Source organism: Phoxinus phoxinus (genome assembly GCF_949152265.1).
Source record: "Phoxinus phoxinus genome assembly, chromosome: 19".
NCBI lineage: Eukaryota > Metazoa > Chordata > Actinopteri > Cypriniformes > Leuciscidae > Phoxinus > Phoxinus phoxinus.
The window spans coordinates 29,212,737-29,230,834 of record NC_136894.1 but is presented as its reverse complement, the minus strand read 5'-3'; the positions used below and the strand labels follow the sequence as shown (position 1 = coordinate 29,230,834).

At 37.8% G+C, this 18,098-nt stretch overlaps 2 protein-coding genes across 2 annotated transcripts; one reads left to right on the top strand and one right to left on the bottom strand.

Annotated features, from left to right (window-relative positions):
• Positions 1-482: 482 nt before the first annotated feature.
• On the top strand, positions 483-11,081 carry tomm7 (translocase of outer mitochondrial membrane 7 homolog (yeast)). Its single transcript, XM_079591095.1, has 3 exons — positions 483-770; positions 6,202-6,250; positions 8,809-11,081. Exons 1-3 carry the CDS (start codon positions 668-670, stop codon positions 8,822-8,824), a joined length of 168 nt encoding a protein of 55 aa, XP_079447221.1. The 5' UTR covers positions 483-667; the 3' UTR covers positions 8,825-11,081.
• On the bottom strand, positions 9,172-12,210 carry il6 (interleukin 6 (interferon, beta 2)). Its single transcript, XM_079591093.1, has 5 exons — positions 12,104-12,210; positions 11,813-12,021; positions 11,615-11,731; positions 10,281-10,424; positions 9,172-9,574 (listed from the first exon to the last, which is right to left on the bottom strand). Exons 1-5 carry the CDS (start codon positions 12,117-12,119, stop codon positions 9,362-9,364), a joined length of 699 nt encoding a protein of 232 aa, XP_079447219.1. The 5' UTR covers positions 12,120-12,210; the 3' UTR covers positions 9,172-9,361.
• Between the last annotated feature and the right edge of the window lie 5,888 nt (positions 12,211-18,098).

The following is an 18,098-nucleotide window of genomic DNA, read 5'->3' as shown; positions in this document are numbered from 1 at the left end:
TAAATTCAAAATTGCTTTCAAATGAATTGTCAATTAATCTTAAAGCTTGTATATAGGCCTACGTCATATAATTATATAGTGTAATCTGACTGGGATTCTGTCATTTTATTTATCTGTCATCAGTCAGTAATTCAACTAAATTGTCAAAATGCACATATTTACATATAATATAAAATTAGTGTTAATGATGACTTTTTACAATAAATAAATATGCCTAATGAAATCGCTAAACTCTTTACTGAAGACCAATTAGTCAAACTGCAACACAAATGAATAATGATATTGAAATAATACTAAGTTACTTAACATAGCTCAAAAACATTATGTAAGTTGCATATAAATCACATTTACATAACTTTGAACATGTCGATGTTAAGATAAATAAACAATCTAGCATCCCTCGAGTTACATTTAGCATGTCACTCACATGTAAATTGTTCTCAAACATAACTCCTCAAAATTGTTTCTGCTGGTTTCTCGATGTCCCTTGTGTGGCCACTAGGTGTCACTGTGCCGCCTTATTGCGACTGTCGCAAAGCGGTTACCACAGGAACGACGCCGCCGCACACTTTACGGCATACACGTGGTTCCTGCGGTCTTCCGTGCCCTTCACTCACTGCTCCACGTCGGATCCAGAGACAACAATTGATCAAATCTGAGTGAAATCATGACCAAACTGAGCAAAGAGAGCAAGCAGCGGCTGCAGCAGGTGTTCCAGTGCGGCCAGTTCGTCATCCGCTGGGGCTTCATCCCCACTGTGCTTTATTTGGGTCAGTAAACTGCGCGAGCGCGCAAATCATATGTGTGTGTGTGTGTGTGTGTGTGTGTGTGTGTGTGTGTGTGTGTGTGTCTAACTTACATACTATACTGTATGTCAAGAGCTTATGCTTCGTTTGTGTTTATTTGAGTCATATGATGAGTTTTTTGACACACACACACACACACACACACACACACACACACACACACACAACACTCACACACACTCACTCACACTCACACACACTCACTCACACACACTCACACACACACACACACACACTCTCACACACACACACTATGAAGACTCGAGTAATGATGCTGAAAATTCATCTTTGATCACAAGTTCAATTCTTATGTTTTTTAAGCGATTAGATTTTACATTACGGACCTTCTTCATATCTAGAAACCGGATTAAAGATTTGACGGTGACTTGGACTAGCAAACAGCACTGATCTCCCTGGCAGTCTGCTGGAAAACCATAGCAACGCTCCCAGCACCTTAGCAACCACCTAGCAACGCCCTACACACTATTATACAACCTAGCAACCACATAGCAACACTCTGACCACAACCCTAGCTTTGTGCAAGATAGTCTTCATTGAAATTGAATTCAATTGATGACATCATTTCCTTTTGGGGTGAACTTTCCCTTTAAATCGTATCATATATTGGGTGTGTACCGTCCTATTTACTGGAAATGTCATTAAGGAAGATTTCACGTCACTGAAGTCGCTGCAGGACAGTTGGTCAGGATAAAGGGTTTCTGGGATGCGTGTGTTTATAATACTGCATCATTTCTGATAATAATGTTGAGTTTGACGTCGTTTTTTCATGTGCGGGGTCATTAAGTGCCTGAACACGCATCACTTCCTGCAGCTGTGATTGACAGCCTGTGATGAACCCGTTTGGGTCAGCAGGGTTCAGTTGGGCGTCTTCGTCCTACAACTTCATCACGGTTAAATGTAAAATGAGGAAATCTTAATGAGGCTTTAGATTCGTGCGCTCCTTGTTCCACAAAAATTTGCGTCTGTATTTTTGGCATGATGGGAGACGTTTTTAGAGACAAATGAGATGCAAAAGGAAGTTAGCAGGGAAAAGCACGGTAAAGCCCCACCAGTCTAAACATTAGCATTTCCAGAGGACATCATTAGCCTGCTAGACAAGACAGATTATTATACATAATATTACATATAATGTGGAATACATATATTTAGAATAAAAGGCTATTGTAAAAAATATATATAAATATAAGTACTATAAGTAGTATCACGATTAATCGAATCCAAAATAAAAGTTTGTGTTTACATAATATGTGTGTGTATTGTGTATAATTATTTTGTATATGTAAATACACACACACATGCATGTATATATTTAAAGCTGCAGTCCGGCACTTTTTTGGGTTTAAAAATATCAAAAAAGACATTTTTGAAAAAAAAACGTAACCAGCCAGTGTTCAAAACGATCTGCTTGCCTTACCTCGATTCAAAACGGTAAACTTGTAATAATGATTTTAATTCCTGTGGTACTGGTGGATTTCCGCGGGAATTTCGAGCATGTCTTTGCGTCATTACGTCACTTCTGTACACATAGAGAAGGAGTCCCCGGCTAGCGTGTGTGGATGATGGAGGTGGAGATTTAGCTTAGCACTTGGTATGGCGGATCCCGAAAGTTTAAAGCAACAATCACCAGTGACAACTGGAGATTCACCAGTTGTAAAACCCAAAGACTTCGGACTTCAGAGTGGCTACAGAAAAAAAATATTTTTCACGTTTTGACGTGATATAAGCAATCGTTAGATTTAATCAGCATGATATAGCCTAACGTTACTGCAATGCTTCCCCCCACCCCCCGAATTTGGTCAGAACAAAAGTGAATGTTACTTACTTGTTCAGATGACATTTTCTGATGAAAATTCTAATGTTGACACTTTCAAAAAGTATACTCTGACATTGCTGATGACAGTAACGTTACAGTATCCACAGCGACGCGGCAGCGACAGGTTCTCCTCAATACATTGTGTTCATCCGCGCTGTTTCATGCCGATTTACTACCCACGCACAGTTAATAATTCCGCGAATAACTGCAATTGCAGATTTCTAACAGAGATGGCGACAAAGAGGAAAAACGACGGACTGCAGCTTTAAGAAAAATGTGTTATTTATATATAATATAAATCATATAAAATATGTATATGCAGTATATATATGCAAATATTTCTCAAATATATACATGCATGTATGTGTATTTATATATACAAAATTATACACAGACAGTACACACACATATATTATGTAAACACAAACTTTTATTTTGGATTCGATTAATCGTTTACAGCCCTATATACATAGTACATATAAAAATATATTTATATATAAATAAATATTATGGTTTTAGACCTCAGTGATGTATTAGTACGGTGTAGGGTTTCCTTTTGTGGCCAATACAATACAATACAATATTTTATTTGTATAGCACATTTAAAAACAACTGGCGTTGACCAAAGTGCTTAACAAGGCCAAAAAGACAAACAATAAAAATAAAAACATAACACACACATCAGGATATATTAAAGGCTATTGAGGAAAAAATGCGTTTTCAAAGATTCAAAAATGTACAAAGTTTGGGCAGATCTGATGTAAGCCGGTCGGCTACTCCATAGCTCGGGTCTAATGACTGCAAAAGCTCGATCACCCCTATTTTTTAGTCTAGTTCGAGGGGCAGATCGTAAGTTAGAGTCCCCTGATCTGTGAAGTAGTTCAATACAGCATCAGCTCGTCTCTGCAACGACAGATACAAGTCCTTCACAGCGTCCAGAGGGATTTTGAGCCGTTCCTCTTGCAGAACAGTGTCCGGGTCACTATGTGGAAAACCGTTTTCTGAATTGATCATCCAAAACACTAGTCTGGGTATCACCAGAACAAGCTCAATCTTTTAAGATTGAACATTGGTCTGGGGAGTCTGCTCTGTATTTTCTGCTGCACAAGAGGCGTGATCAACGGGCATAGTTCAAATGACTCTGTACGCAATTGACCCTTCGCTGGGAGTTTGATTGACAGGTGATCTGACCAATCATACTTCGCCATCCGCCATTTTGTCCGACAAAGCAGTCAGGAGAGTTAGTAGATTAACATGGGAGGATTTGAACTTGAGAAGCGGAGTGTACTGACGTCTTTCCGCGGTTAAAACAACATTCCTTCTGATGTTCATTCATGTTTATTTGATGCTATAAATGAACAAGAAGGAAGAGATGATCGGTTTACGAGCAGCTTTAACTGAGGCGACACAGCGATCTGATAGACACATTAAAGAGACACAAAACTGTATTTATTGTTTAAATTTCTTTTAAAAAATTACAAAATTTGAAAGGTGAGACTTTGTTTAATATGTTTAATATCAAAAGTAACCGAAAAGTAACCTGGTCTGTCCTGTCTGTCAGAGTCAGTCTCCTCTCTGCTCCACGATGTGTTTTTCTCTGCGTGAGAACATGGTGTGGCGTGAGAGCCGCCGTAGCTTGTCGGACATAGCAACAGTAACTAAGGGGGGCGGGTCTTTGCGAACGGTCAGTTGGATAGTCCTTCAACCAATCAGACGCAAAAACTCCAGGCAGGAAACGTGTCAACAAACATGTTGGTTTGTAGCATTGATCAGCGGTCTGCAGAAGCAGCAATGGCATCGAGCGACTTTTGCAGGTTGTGCAAAAAGATCATGAAAGTAAGTGGTATTTACACCCACTCGAGCGATTTGTCTGCTAAACTAAAGAAGCTAAACTGCTAAACTTCTCTATCGTCATCGTGTTAAACCCGCCAATAGCGCGCCAGGTGGATAAGCCAGTTTGTGATTGGTCCCTGCAGGTTTTTTGTAACGGATAGATAATTGTACAGGTCAAATCGCCGGCAGATCGGGCTGGGTTTACCCAGTCTACCAAAAATTATATAATGATATTATCAATAATATTGAGATCTGGTGACTGTGCAGCCCATGGGAGATGTTCAACTTCACTTTCATGTTCATCAAACCATTGTCACAAGTCTTGCTGTGTGTGTATTGGTGGATTATCGTAGTGTTGTGTGCTCATGGTCCTCCAGAATGGTTCGGTAGTCCATGGCACTGAACTTGCCCTTCAAATTGCGCAAATTAAAATTGCAAGTTGAAAATACGCCCAATGGAAACACGTAAATTTCGCAAAAACTCCCATTTATCGCAAAAAAGGTTTTACGCTCACATGAGGTGGTTTTTCAGGCAATTCAAATAAATAAATATTAGATCTCTTCTCATAATAGTCACGATAACATAAGAGGTTCTTAAAGACCTCACAGTCGACCAATCAGAACTATCCAAGATAACTGTAATAATGAAATATGAAAAGCAAGAGTTTTGTCATTCTTTTGCCACACAGTTATTGCAAAGCGCGTGTTGCACAATAAATGAAATGGAGATGAATCAGCTCTGACGTCTGAATTCTTCGAGATCTCGCATGGATGATGCTTCTGTTGTGCTAGTCAGACCAATATTGAATGAAAACGGGAAGAAAGTTCCTGTGTAAGCGTTGCAACACAGGACTTTTCGTTTTCTCCTCTCCGGATCTCAGACGGATGTGAAGCAGTTTCATGATGCCAATCGAGTCGAATCTCTGAAGAGCTTCTCTGTAAGTTCCTGATAACTGAGAGAGAGAGAGAGAGATGTCATCCTCAAAATCAAATTTAATTCCTGTAATTATTGTATACACTTTTTAATAATTATTTTGAGCTATTATGTGTATCATTTGTCATAATTAACGTCTTTAATATATATCAGGATAATATCAAATGTTATCTGCTCTATAGATCAGGGATCTCACAAAAGCTGTCAACAAATATGAGTTATACACAATTCAAAATAAATTATATTAAGAAATTATTTTCTTTCTTTTTTTTTTTGCTTTGACAAACAATTTTTTCCCTCAAATTCTCATTATCTTCCAAATATAAAACATCTTATTGTCGTTACTGTAATTTAACAACAACAAAAAAACATTAAATTGTAAACTATTCATACATGATTGTATTATTTTCTGATCATTTGGTATATTAGTTGTATATATTAGTTTTGCTTTTATGCTGATTTAAATGAGAAAAAAAAGTAATTATGAGAATTATTATTGATGATAAAGGGAATTACAAAAACCCATTTTATGTTTTCAAATAAATGTTTTCTATTTAAATATATTTTAAAATGTAATTTATTCCTGTGATCAAAGTTGAATTTTCTTTTAATCAATTAAACAAAATTTCTCATGTAATATTATTTTCTTTTATTTGTGAAAGTTACCATGATATTCACTCGGAAGATCAGCATCAACCACTGAACAACCTGGTTAACCACTGAGTGTTCGTGCTTCTGGATCTGTTCCATGGACACTTATTTATAGTTATTTACCGGTATTTATTTATTTCCCAGGGTTCAAACGGGGAGCCGATCCAGGGATGCCTGAACCCACAGTCCTGAGGTGAGTTGTGTGAGTCGGACACATGAATAGTGATGGGTCGGTCATGAACGAATCTTTAATGTGACTCGGGAGTCGGGACTACAGAGTTGTCTTAGAGAGTGATTCGTTCATTTTGTGTTGACTGCACGTGCGCAACATCCAATAGGCTCTGTACTGGAAACAGAAATGAAAAGTTCACCCCTCGAGTCTTCGGGTCCGAGTCCCATAGAGCCTGTGCTGTCTGTCTTTGTCAAGTCATCTTCATTTATACAGCGCTTTTAACAATGTAGACTGTTTCAAATCGGCTTTACAGAGATAAACGGATAATTTAAGGTAACAGATTGTTTTGGCTTTATAGCGGTTCTTGAATAATGTTATTTTCCAGCTAAAGTTAGTTTTGATTGATTCACTTCCGTCGCAACGATAATTAGTTATTCAATTAGAGACCGCTAAGACGACACTGTTCTCTCTACACAGACTTTAAACGTGAACCTGTGAGAAACACTGATGGCGTTCACGTGCGCATTAAGAATTAATTCTATAGTTTTGTGCATTTGAATATATGTGCGCATGTTTGTAATTCTCTACAAACCAAGCCTATACAAACTACTTGTCTGGCCTTAAAATTTTGATACAGAATTTTATCACTACGGGGTAGAAATGCGAAACGGAAATTCTCCCGACAATGCTTTATCTGTAGAGTGGTAAAGGGATCCTCCATAGGGAGAGGCTAGTTGGCACTTCAGCACTGCGTTGTCATCGGGTCCAGGCGAAGGTCCTTCGTCAGATCTGGATCCGGCAGGCTGCGGGAAAACCTCGGGATAAACAAACACACTAAAATTAGCGTAGATGCCATTCTTCTTATGATGTAACGAGTACATCAGGATTTAAGGGAAGTGTTCCTAGTTCCGGCTGACCTAATCTATGCAGCCTAACATTGAGTTATAGAAGTCTATAATGTGTTATGTGTATGCTAGGTCAAAGAGATGTCTTTAATCTAGCTTTGAACTGACAGAGTGTGTCTGCTTCCCGGACAATGTTAGGAAGACTGTTCCAAAGTTTTGGTGTTAAGTAGGAAAAGGATCTACCGCCAGCAGTCGATTCTGATATTCTAGGTATTATTAACTGGCCGGAATTTTGAGATCGCAGTAGACGTGAAGGACTATAATGCGTTAAGAGCTCGCTCAAGTACTGCGGAGCTAAACCATCTCACGAGTTCACACTTACGAATGATCAGAGAGTAAAGGTTTATGCGTATTTGGCGTGCTGTCCGGGGGGAGGGCTCCGAGCTCGGAATTTGGGCCCGAACCCAGAGTACTCCCCCCGTCTCTGGTTAGGAAGATAGCCATGCAAGTGTGAGGAGATGGGGTGGTGGAGGGATGCTGAAAACTGTCGAGGAATTAGGGTGAGTTGACTGAATATTTATAGGCTTTACTCATGCTGATTGAGTGGATCTGTTGATTACTGATTGATGACAGCTGGTTGGAGTTACTTGATTGCTTGATCATTAGAACGTGTTCCTCCCGAACCTTGTTAATAAAACATCATTTAGTGCTTTGTAAGTAATCAGAAATATTTTTAAATGTATACAATGTTTAATAGGGAGCCAATGCAGTGTTGACAGAACGGGGCTAATATGGTCATACTTCCTGGTTCTGGTAAGAACTCGAGCCGCTGCGTTTTGAACTAGCTGTAGTTTGTTTATTAAGCGTGCAGGGCAACCACCCAGTAGAGCATTACAATAATCTAGCCTTGAGGTCATGAACGCATGAACTAATTGTTCCGCATTTGTCAATGAGAGCATATGGCATAATTTAGATATATTTTGAATGCGGTTTTACAGATACTAGACACGTGACTTTCAAATGAAAGATTGGTATCAAAGAGCCCAATCTGGGTCTGATTTTTTCGTTTTTTTGTCTCATGACGTGATATGACAGCGGTGTCCAGCAACATAGTTACCGGTAATAATTCCCAAACTTTCTTACAAACAAGCGTGTAGACAGTTTTGTTTTTTAACAGTTACAAATTATAACTTTTTTATTTCTTACATTTGATAATTTTTATAATTTATGTCATGATGGTGCTTTTCCATATGAATGTGGTACTAAAGAGTTGATAATGCTTTGAACTTTATCTATGATGGGGAAAATCACTTATAACAACATATAATAACTTATAACATCGCCTAATAACAACATGCAGTTACGTGGCATTAAACCGAACGACTCGATCCCGGGTGAGGTAAACTAACACACTGCATAGCCCGAAGACCCAGATAAATTAATAAATAATTAATTACCGGTAATCATTTCTGTTTCTCATAATTTGGCCTTTTCCTTGCATTGCAATTTTTTTCTTATTCTAAATGTGATCAACATTTGATGTGTTTGGCGAATTTGGTTATTAACATGTAACATTTTTAATACAATCTGCTGAAATTAATAAAATGAACAAAATGACTCGGAAAAAAGACCAGAGTCAGTAAAATGATCCGAACTTCCCACTTCTGCTCGTGAAGCTCACAGTGTTTTACCACAGAAGGAGAAGCTGCTGAAGATGTGGCTTTTTTTTTCCAGTTTGCTTTGGGGATGAAGACGCTCCGGAGTTCACCACAGACCCATCCGGATCCTCCACTGGAGTCTCGGGACACTGACTGCTCGGATCAGAACGTTATGCTGGGATGTAAATACTTGGCTGTCTCATCCACACACTATTTTTCCTTTTTATTTTTTCTAAGACATTGTCTTGCGAAACACACGCGATGTAACTGGATTGTCTTTGTTGTTTTTAATCTGAATAGTCATTGTAAACAATCTCAGGATGATGGGCTCAGCGTTCAGTTTCAAATCATTTAAAGATGTTTAATAAATATTTCTCAGCACAGATTTTCAGTGTTGTACAAATTAAAGTGAATAAAAAAAGTACAGACACATAAATGTCTAAATATAATAAATACATTTATTAAACATAAATATTACATTTATAAATATCAGGGTTGTACAAACAAGAATGCATCAACATTTTCGTTCAATAAGTTAAAAAGTATCATAAATATTAAATTAGCTGTCACTGAGTCAAATACTGCAATGGTCAATAAATAAATCTAAAAGTCAAATAAATGAGTATTGATTAGTTCTTGTCTGAGGTCCAGTGGCCGGCTCTCTTCGTTTCTTTCCCCCGGGGTCCATCCTTCCTTTTGCTCATGTAACCGATGGCTCTGCATGTGTCGATCATGACGCTGGTGTAGTTGAACAGGATCGAGTGGACGGTGCATTTGCGTATCCATGCGGATTCGACCGACAGAGGACTGCTGGAGATCGGATTCACCTGTCCTTCATCCACCTGGAGGTAGAAATGAACGTTAAATACGTGTCATGCTAGCACTCACACTGCTAATGTACGACTGTTGAGCTGGTTGACATCAGTCTATCGCTAGTCTTCAGAGATAAAATGTGACCCTGGACCACAAAACCAGTCACACAGGTCAATTTTTTTAAAATTGAGATGTATATATAATCTGAAAGCTGAATAAATAAGCTCTCCATTGATGTGTGGTTTGTTAGGATATGGCAATATTTGGTCGAGATACAACTATTAGAAAATCTGGAATCTGAGGGTGCTAAATAAAATCGAAACATTGAGAAAATCTCCTTTAAAGTTGTGCATTTATGTTCACGATTTGCTGCATTCACTCACAAAAATACATGTTTTATATATTTACAGTAGGAAATTTACTAAATATCTTCATGGAACATGATCTTTACTTAATATCCTCATGATTTTTGCCATAAAAGAAAAATCGATCATTTTGACCCATACAATGTATTGTTGACTATTGCCACATATACCCGTGCGACTCGTGACTGGTTTTGTGATCCAGGGTCACAAATTGAATGGATTTGCACCAAATTGTTTAATGTTTAAGCTCTAAAACCTCAACTTTAATCAGTCATTTTAAAACGGTAAAAATGACCTGATGTCTAAAATAACGTCCAGTAGCGCAAGAAAGGACGTGAGGACCGCAGATGTTGGGTTCAGGTGTGTTTACCTGGCTGTTAATGGCCTCCAGCAGTCGCTTCGTCGCGTGTTTGATGTCGTTCACCAGGGTTGAGGTCAGATTGTCCTTCTCGATGTAGTTCCAGTTCTCTTTATACCACGTCAGGACACTGTAAATGCGCCCCAGACACCTTTCCTGAAACATACATGAGAAAATCACATGAAAACTTTTCTGTCATGACAACTCTCAGAGTGTGTGGCATGTTAATGGATATGACAATGTTGATATGTTATAGGTGGATACGTAGCAGATCTATTCAGGTGGAGCTGGGGAAGGTGGAGGGCTTCTGAAAGTGCGCTGCACTGCTAATGTAAATGCTGAAGGTTGAGCAGCGAGCTCATTGGCTACTGATACAGCAGCAACCAATCAGCTGTGCCCTATAGAGAATGATGTGATTGCAAGCCGATTGAGTTAAGGACCGATCGGCCTGTGCCATCTAGACTTTCATGACAGAACTTTATTTATTACATGTGCTGAATAAAAAGATCTGACCAGCATCTTAACTTTTAACTGCATTTAGTTTTTGTAACGATACCAACTCAATTTTGTACGTTACTGTTACACAAGGTGGCGATTTTGCATTGTGATTTTTCGGAAACTTTGTTTTTTTTAAAAAGAGTAAGTTCAATTTGTGTGGCTTATGCAGATTTTATGAATGAGATCACACTGATTAGATGAGCCATGCACTTGCTAATACTACAAATTGAAGCGTTGAACTTATAATAAAACGAAATAAATTGTTTTCTGTATTGAAACTGATTTGTTTTGGCCTAATAAATCTACTCGGATCATGAAAAATTTTACTAAATTCCATTATAGCCAATCATAAACGTTTGTGGAAAAGCTCGGTTCTTTAAAATGCTTGGCTTGATCGTAATGATGATGTACTCTTTGTAATTATAAAAGTTAATACAAAGTACCAGTCAAACATCTGAACACATCAACTATTTTCACAGTTATAACCAAAACTATGAAATAACACATTGTAAAAAATATATATATATGGTCAATCAATAAATTGACAACATATGTTTTTACATTGCTTTAACTCATTAAAATAAGTTAAGCAATTTTTTAACTTCTTATAATTTATACAAGATTTTACTAATTTAAGTGACTTCATCAACATAAGTTGATTGTACTTAATTTAAGGCAGTATCTTTTTAAATCTTCCTAAAAATGTTTTTAAAAAAAATTATGATTGTTAGAAACTTCTTTTTTTTGTTATTATTATAAAATTCTTCAAAATCATGTTAGGGGACAGAACAGTTTCCCTAATGAAAGAATCCGCCCTGATGAATCACAAGCATGAGAAGTGTTCTTACTGTGCTGAAGTTTCTGGACAGACATCCGTCAGAAGGTTTGAGGAGAGGCGTGCTGATCCGGACGACTTCATACGCCGTCATATTTGCCGTCTCTCTGAAATCTCTGATCTCTGAAAACTGAGGATGGAAGAGCACAAAGTTAGTTAAAGACAGTCAGCAGTACAACACACACTTGTTTGATTCTGTGTTTAAAAGCACCTGTTCATCTCGAAGCGTCTTCACGTCCTTGTGTAGATCTCTTGCCATCAGATGCCATTTCTGCCGGTCGCTCAGAAGACTCTTCACCTCCACGTCCTGGACTTCATCTCCAGAAGTTTCTGATAACTCCCCCACGCTGCTGTACGCAGGCACTGCGTCCACGAGACGCATGAGAACTGCCAGAGCGGCAGACAGGAAGAGCGCTGTGTCTGCAGAGAGAAGTGAGAGAGAGAAAGTGAAGAGATGTGTGACTGCACATGAGGACGTCCGATCGGTCTAACTAACACTTACTCAGAGCTGACGGCATCGCGATTGCGAAAGTTTGTGTGATGTGTTCAAGCAAGCTCGGGAGACTTCTCAACAGCACTTCTCAAGTGGTTTTTATACACGGGCTTCAGGAGTTTCCACTTTTTAAAACCGCCTTTTTAAAATATTTTTGGAAACGGGAAAATCTGCCCTGATTATGATTTTCATAAATGCACATTCTTCTTTTTACTTTTCCCCCCTCTAAACTTATGTTTCCACAAGTTTTTTTGAAATTATTAGGTTTTCATACTTTTAATGTGAGGAGACCTGGACAATGGGGCATGTTGTCACAATTATAACGTGCTGTTTATTGACACTCACTGAAAAAAAAAAAAAAAGTACTATCAACTTGGTTGTTTAAATCATTTCAACTTAAATGACATTAAACTGAATTCAAACTGAAGAAAATTAATTGAAACTTGTATAACTTATAAAAAAATTAAATTGCAACTTATTTTGATGAGTTAAAGCAGTGCACAAACATATGTTGTCATAACTTATTGATCAGACAATTTTTCACAACGCTGATATAAGATTGTTTCAAATGCACAATTTTGATTATTATTTTTTATTTTATTTTGCATTATAAGCTATTTAAAATTTAGGAGTCAATAAAGTGACAAAGTATAGTTCGGATGAAGAATTCACAGACTGAACAAACCACTGTTAGAGAGATCAAGCGTTTGAGACTAAACGTCTTAGTTACTGAGATACTGTGACAACTTGCCCCAGGCTCTGCTTACACTCTTGAATATAAAGCTGCGTGATTGGAATGAAGAACCTTTAACATCCATGTAATCTTTCCATTCCACAAAAGCTTCTTTAGAGTGGAAAAAGATTCTTTAGTCTATTCAAATGTTCTTCACACTAAGAAATATTCTTTTTTTAGAACTGATCTTCTAATAGTTCTTTGGGGAACCAAAAATGCTGAAAAATAAAGTTCCTATTTTGGAACCTTTTATTTTTAAGAGTGCATATTAATTCTCTCTGATTGTTTTCAAAGAGAAACTGTGATTTCTAAATCCATTTTTTAAGGTTGCAGCTGTATGCATGCCATATTATATGAAATATCTCATTTATGTCATCCAGCAGCTGCGTTTGACTTATTATTTATATTATATAATGCAAACTGCTGCACACACAGTTTCAGATTCTCTTAGTTTCTTTTATTGTAATTCACAAATGAATAGGTTTGCCAATGATAAAATAAATGAAAGTAAACAGTAGCGTGCGTGTCTCTGTCTTTTCCTTCTCTCTTTCTTTCTTCCTTCCTTCTTCATTTTGAATTCTGCTTTCTTAAGTGATCTCGTTCTGTAATATATGCATTGTATTATTTGTATGTGGGGTTTGACTGGGCTCGAGTGGTGAAGGCCGCACGCCTCCAGTTGATATGCATGATGATGAAACCGAGGATTCCCCTTCAGAAGAGGGAAAGATAGTCATGGTGGTGTGAAGCTGGGGAGATGTTAAGATTGAGCGTGGGCGATATTATTTTAAGTAATGGTGGAAGTTTGCTTCGGCAAGAGGGGACAAAAAATATGCCCTACTTTTATTAAATCAAGTCTTTTTTCTGGGTCTGTGGGTTTTTGTTGGATTTTAAATAGGTTGGATATTTGCTTTAACCTTGAAACTATGCCACTTAATCACTTTTTTTTATGCATTTTCCCAAAATTTGTATGGGACCATTTTAGCTTCTATTTTGATTATTTTCAGGTTTCATTTGTAATTTGTTTTAGCAATTTTGTTTTTATTTTAATATTTCTATATAGCTTTATTTTTATTTAAATGTTAGTACTTCATCTTATTTCAGTACTTGCCAATGCAACATTTCTTAGTTTCATGAAATATTTTTTCTATGATATATATTTTATTTAACTTTTTTTCAATTACTGAAATGATTTAACAGTCAGTGAACAATAACATTGATGCATATACTTATTTATGTATATATATATATACACATTTACTTGTCTCTCAGGTAATATTCCTTGTACCATTTCCTGTGTTGCCATTTTATTAGTTTATTTCCATCTTTGGTGGCAGTATCAGTGGGTGGTAATAGATGAGAAATGTAGTTTTTACCATCGTGCAGTGAACATTTCTTTTCATGGCTTATTTACTTCTGTAGTAAAAGCGGCCTACAGCGGAAACCACTTTTTTTTTTTCTTTTTTTTAGGTGTGATCAGTGATTCTGCAGAGATAACACGGGTCTTTGCATTATGATATTTCCAGGAATGTTTGTGTTATTAACGGATGAAAAGATAAAGTGTTTCTTGAGAATTACTATGAGAATATTCTCCTGACCTTGCATTGCACACAACCAATTAATCAGGTACTGGATCTGAATATTAATTTAGGCAAGGCTGGTTTATTTATATAGCACATTTCATACACAATGGTAATTCAAAGTGCTTAGAAGAAATTAAAATAATCAAAAGATCCTAATGATCTGAGTGATCTGTTGGGTTTATATTCAGTGAGCATATCTGCAATGTATTGAGGACCTATGCCATTGAATGGTTTATATACCAGTAATAATACTTTAAAATCAATCCTAAATGTAACTGGGAGCCAGTGTAAAGACCTGAGGACTGGTGTGATGTGTTCATATTTTCTGGTTCTGCTCAAAATTTAGTTTCTCTAAGTCTTGACTGGAAATAAAGCAACTAATTCTTGCAATATTTTTCAGATGATAGTATGCTGATGTAGTTATTGCTTTGACATGACTTCTGAAGCTAAAATCTGACTCCAGAGACACACATGAGAACGCTCGCGGGTGAAAACGTAAAAATATTTTATTAGATGTGCCCGTCTAAAGGGTAAAAACGCAAAAGTCTGCTAGACAGTGAAGGCGTCGCGTACGCGTTTACGTCACAGGCATGCGCCAGTACAGGAGGAAAAAAAAACATTATCAAACTAAAATATAGCATTAATTTCATTGGCAAAAAAAAAAAAAAAAAAATTCTGTTATTATTGAGCGACACGCGAAGAGCACCGAGGGTTAAAGCAGCAGCTTTACCGTATTAAACATGAAAAACTGTGTCAGCGGCTCTTTCACTGTCAGTGCTTCACATCGCCACCTAGCCGCCTGGAGTGCACACTACATCCAATCTCACACACTTTTGCGTCACCATATGCACGCAGATTTCCCCCATAACGCTCGTCTAAACGCAGAATAAAAAGTGATAACGCAACGCCACTTTTGCGTTTTCTCTTCAGACCGTTTCCGTGTAAACATAGCCTTAGACTGCGACGGCGTTTTTGAGGCTTAAAAACGCAAAAAAGTGAAACCACCCTCCAGAGTGGAAACCTTAAAAAAGATCCACCGTCGCGTTCCTGTCTAAAGGGTAAAAACGCAAAAGTTTGCTATGTAAAGGCACTGATCTGCTCACGGCGGCTCTCGTCGCGTACGCGTTTACGTCACAGGCGTGCGCCAGTAGGCCTACAGGAAAATAACAACAAACATGTCGGACTCCCAGTCCACGCCCTGTTGTGGCTTTGTAATTTAAGGTTGTTTGGAGCAATAACTACACCTCGTCTGTCCAGACAAAATTGTCAGCTTTTGCTGTTCGCTTCGCCATGTTGTGTTTTGATTTCTCGCTACTAGGGAGAGAAGAAGAAGGTTGCACGCACTACGCAGGCGCGCGGACTTGGTGTTGTTGTGTCGCAGTGCATCACATTGCCACCTAGCCGCCTGGAGTGCATACTACATCGAATTTCACACACTTTTGCGTCACCATCAAGGCGGTAATCCATCGGCCGGAAACTGAAGCCTCCCCGGGCGCCGCCATTGTAGCCGAACTTCACCTGCTGTTAGCATCCCATTGACTCCCATTCATTTTGGCGTCACTTTGACAGCGAATAACTTTACATCTGAGGCGTTTAAAGACTCCATTTGTCCATTATTTATTTCTAAAAAAACACAACAATGTATAAAAGGCTCCATTACCTTGTATCTTACGTTATGGCCCCGTAGAAGCAGTTTTTGTAAAAATAGGCTAACGATTGCGTCATAACCACGCGACTCTCTGTCGCACAGTCGAGAAATTACCGTATAGACCGGCGGAGAAGCTCGCAAGCAATCGGGGGGACGTGGAGGCATAAAGTCAAGAGAGAAGCCCATAGAGAGTGATAAAGTTGCTCCCGCTGCTAGCTCATGGACAGCTAATGCTCACACTCTCCGTCTCTGCGAGATTCGGAAGGGAATGATTCAGATTTCTCTCGGCACAGCTACTAGAAGACTGACAGCTGTCAGACAGGCTCACGTCACATCTACGGCGTCAAGCTCAGTTTGAGTCTGCACAGTTCGCCTGGCGATCAGGAAGTGAGTGCTTCTAATTGGCTTCACTTTTCTCCGATGAAACCTATGGGGTCGCTGTGTCCAGTTTATACTGTCTATGGTCACCGTATGCACGCAGATTTCCCCCCCCCCCCCATAACGCTCGTCTAAACGCAGAATAAAAAGTGATAACGCAACGCCACTTTTGCGTTTTCTCTTCAGATCGTTTCCGTGTAAACATAGCCCAAGATTCCTGACTTGATTTTTAGTTGTTTGACCTCTAGAGTGAAGGTATGCGTTCACCTTGAGAACTTCATCTTTGTTTCCAAACGCAGTTTCAGTTTTGTCTTTGTTTAACTGAATGAAGTTTTATATAATTTTAGTTTTATATATTTTATTTATATATTTATAAAATGTAGTTTATATAATGACTGAAACAATCTTCAGATGTGGAGGTTTTGCTCTTACACTTGATTTTGTTTTTCAAGTCCTGTTAAAAATGCTCGCTTAGTGCAGCATAAACTTCCCAGTGCTGGTTTGATGTCGATCACTAACGAAACCAAACTGGTGGCGCTGGTTGACCAACCTGGCGGTTAAGCTAAAGAGCAGCAGGTTCGTGTTGGTTAAGATGATTATCTCATGTGGTCTTGATGGTTTTAGGAGGTTGTGGAGGCAAGTATTTGTAGCCTGGCACATCCAAAACACAACATACACTGGCCTTTTCAGGAGAGAGAATGAGTAGAACATATGGGACCCAGGAATAGACTTTTGGACATTATTTTTTAGTAAATTTCTCTGACACCATACATGTCACATGTCACAACCTGGGTGTCCTGTAAAGAGCACATTCAGGGCTTTTCAGAGATACCAAATGTTTGGAGGTTTCACCATGAATACAACTTCTCCTTGGTCTTTAAAAATGTCTGACATTCATTTAGTGATCAAATGTAGCACTCTTATGGAAATATGATAATATACTGTAATTATAATTTAAATCGGACTACTTTTCAAATTGTATTTAATAAACCAACATCTCAGGATAACATTATGGGGTTTCAAATAAATGTTTTTACTTTCTGTTACAGAACAGGGCATTGACTTCATATATGTCAGGACATCAGGACTTAAATCATGTTTATCAGGCATTTTTGGGAGACATAACAAGTGAATATGGAAATAAATTATACATCAATATTCCTATGAAATATTAGATATTATTATTAAAATGTTGCTAATTATTACTCCAATTATTACACTTTTTTTCATTAAATGTTGCTCCAAGAACACATTAATGTGCAAATTAGATACAGTGTATAGATATTACATTGAATGGGAATATTAATTTATGGCCATTTTACCCACATATTGCATAAAGTAAAAATGGTGTATCAATGCATTCTGTTATATCTTTCATAACATAGTTGAGAATCATCTTTATACAAATTTTGGTTAAAGAAAAGCCTGAAACTCCAAAATGTATTTGTGGAAAAAAAATCCCATTGGTTTTGCCTATACATATAATTTCATGTAATTTAATTTTTTTAAACAACTGAGTCCTGGTGTTCACTACAGAGGCCATAGCATAACATATGAATAAAATATCATTTTTCAAAAAAAAAATTTTTTTTTCAGGAGGTTATTGAGGTTATTTCACTCAAAATCTGAGACATCATTTGCTCTTAGGAGTTGGTATGTTGTGAG

Excerpts from the sequence above, each read along its gene's own strand:
- tomm7 (XM_079591095.1), top strand. The coding sequence starts at position 668 with ATGACCAAACTGAGCAAAGAGAGCAAGCAGCGGCTGCAGCAGGTGTTC. Across the intron at positions 771-6,201 it reads CCCCACTGTGCTTTATTTGG|GGTTCAAACGGGGAGCCGAT; the intron begins GTCAGTAAACTG and ends TTTATTTCCCAG.
- il6 (XM_079591093.1), bottom strand. Across the intron at positions 11,732-11,812 it reads AGACGCTTCGAGATGAACAG|TTTTCAGAGATCAGAGATTT; the intron begins GTGCTTTTAAAC and ends TTCCATCCTCAG. Across the intron at positions 9,575-10,280 it reads TGGAGGCCATTAACAGCCAG|GTGGATGAAGGACAGGTGAA; the intron begins GTAAACACACCT and ends TTCTACCTCCAG.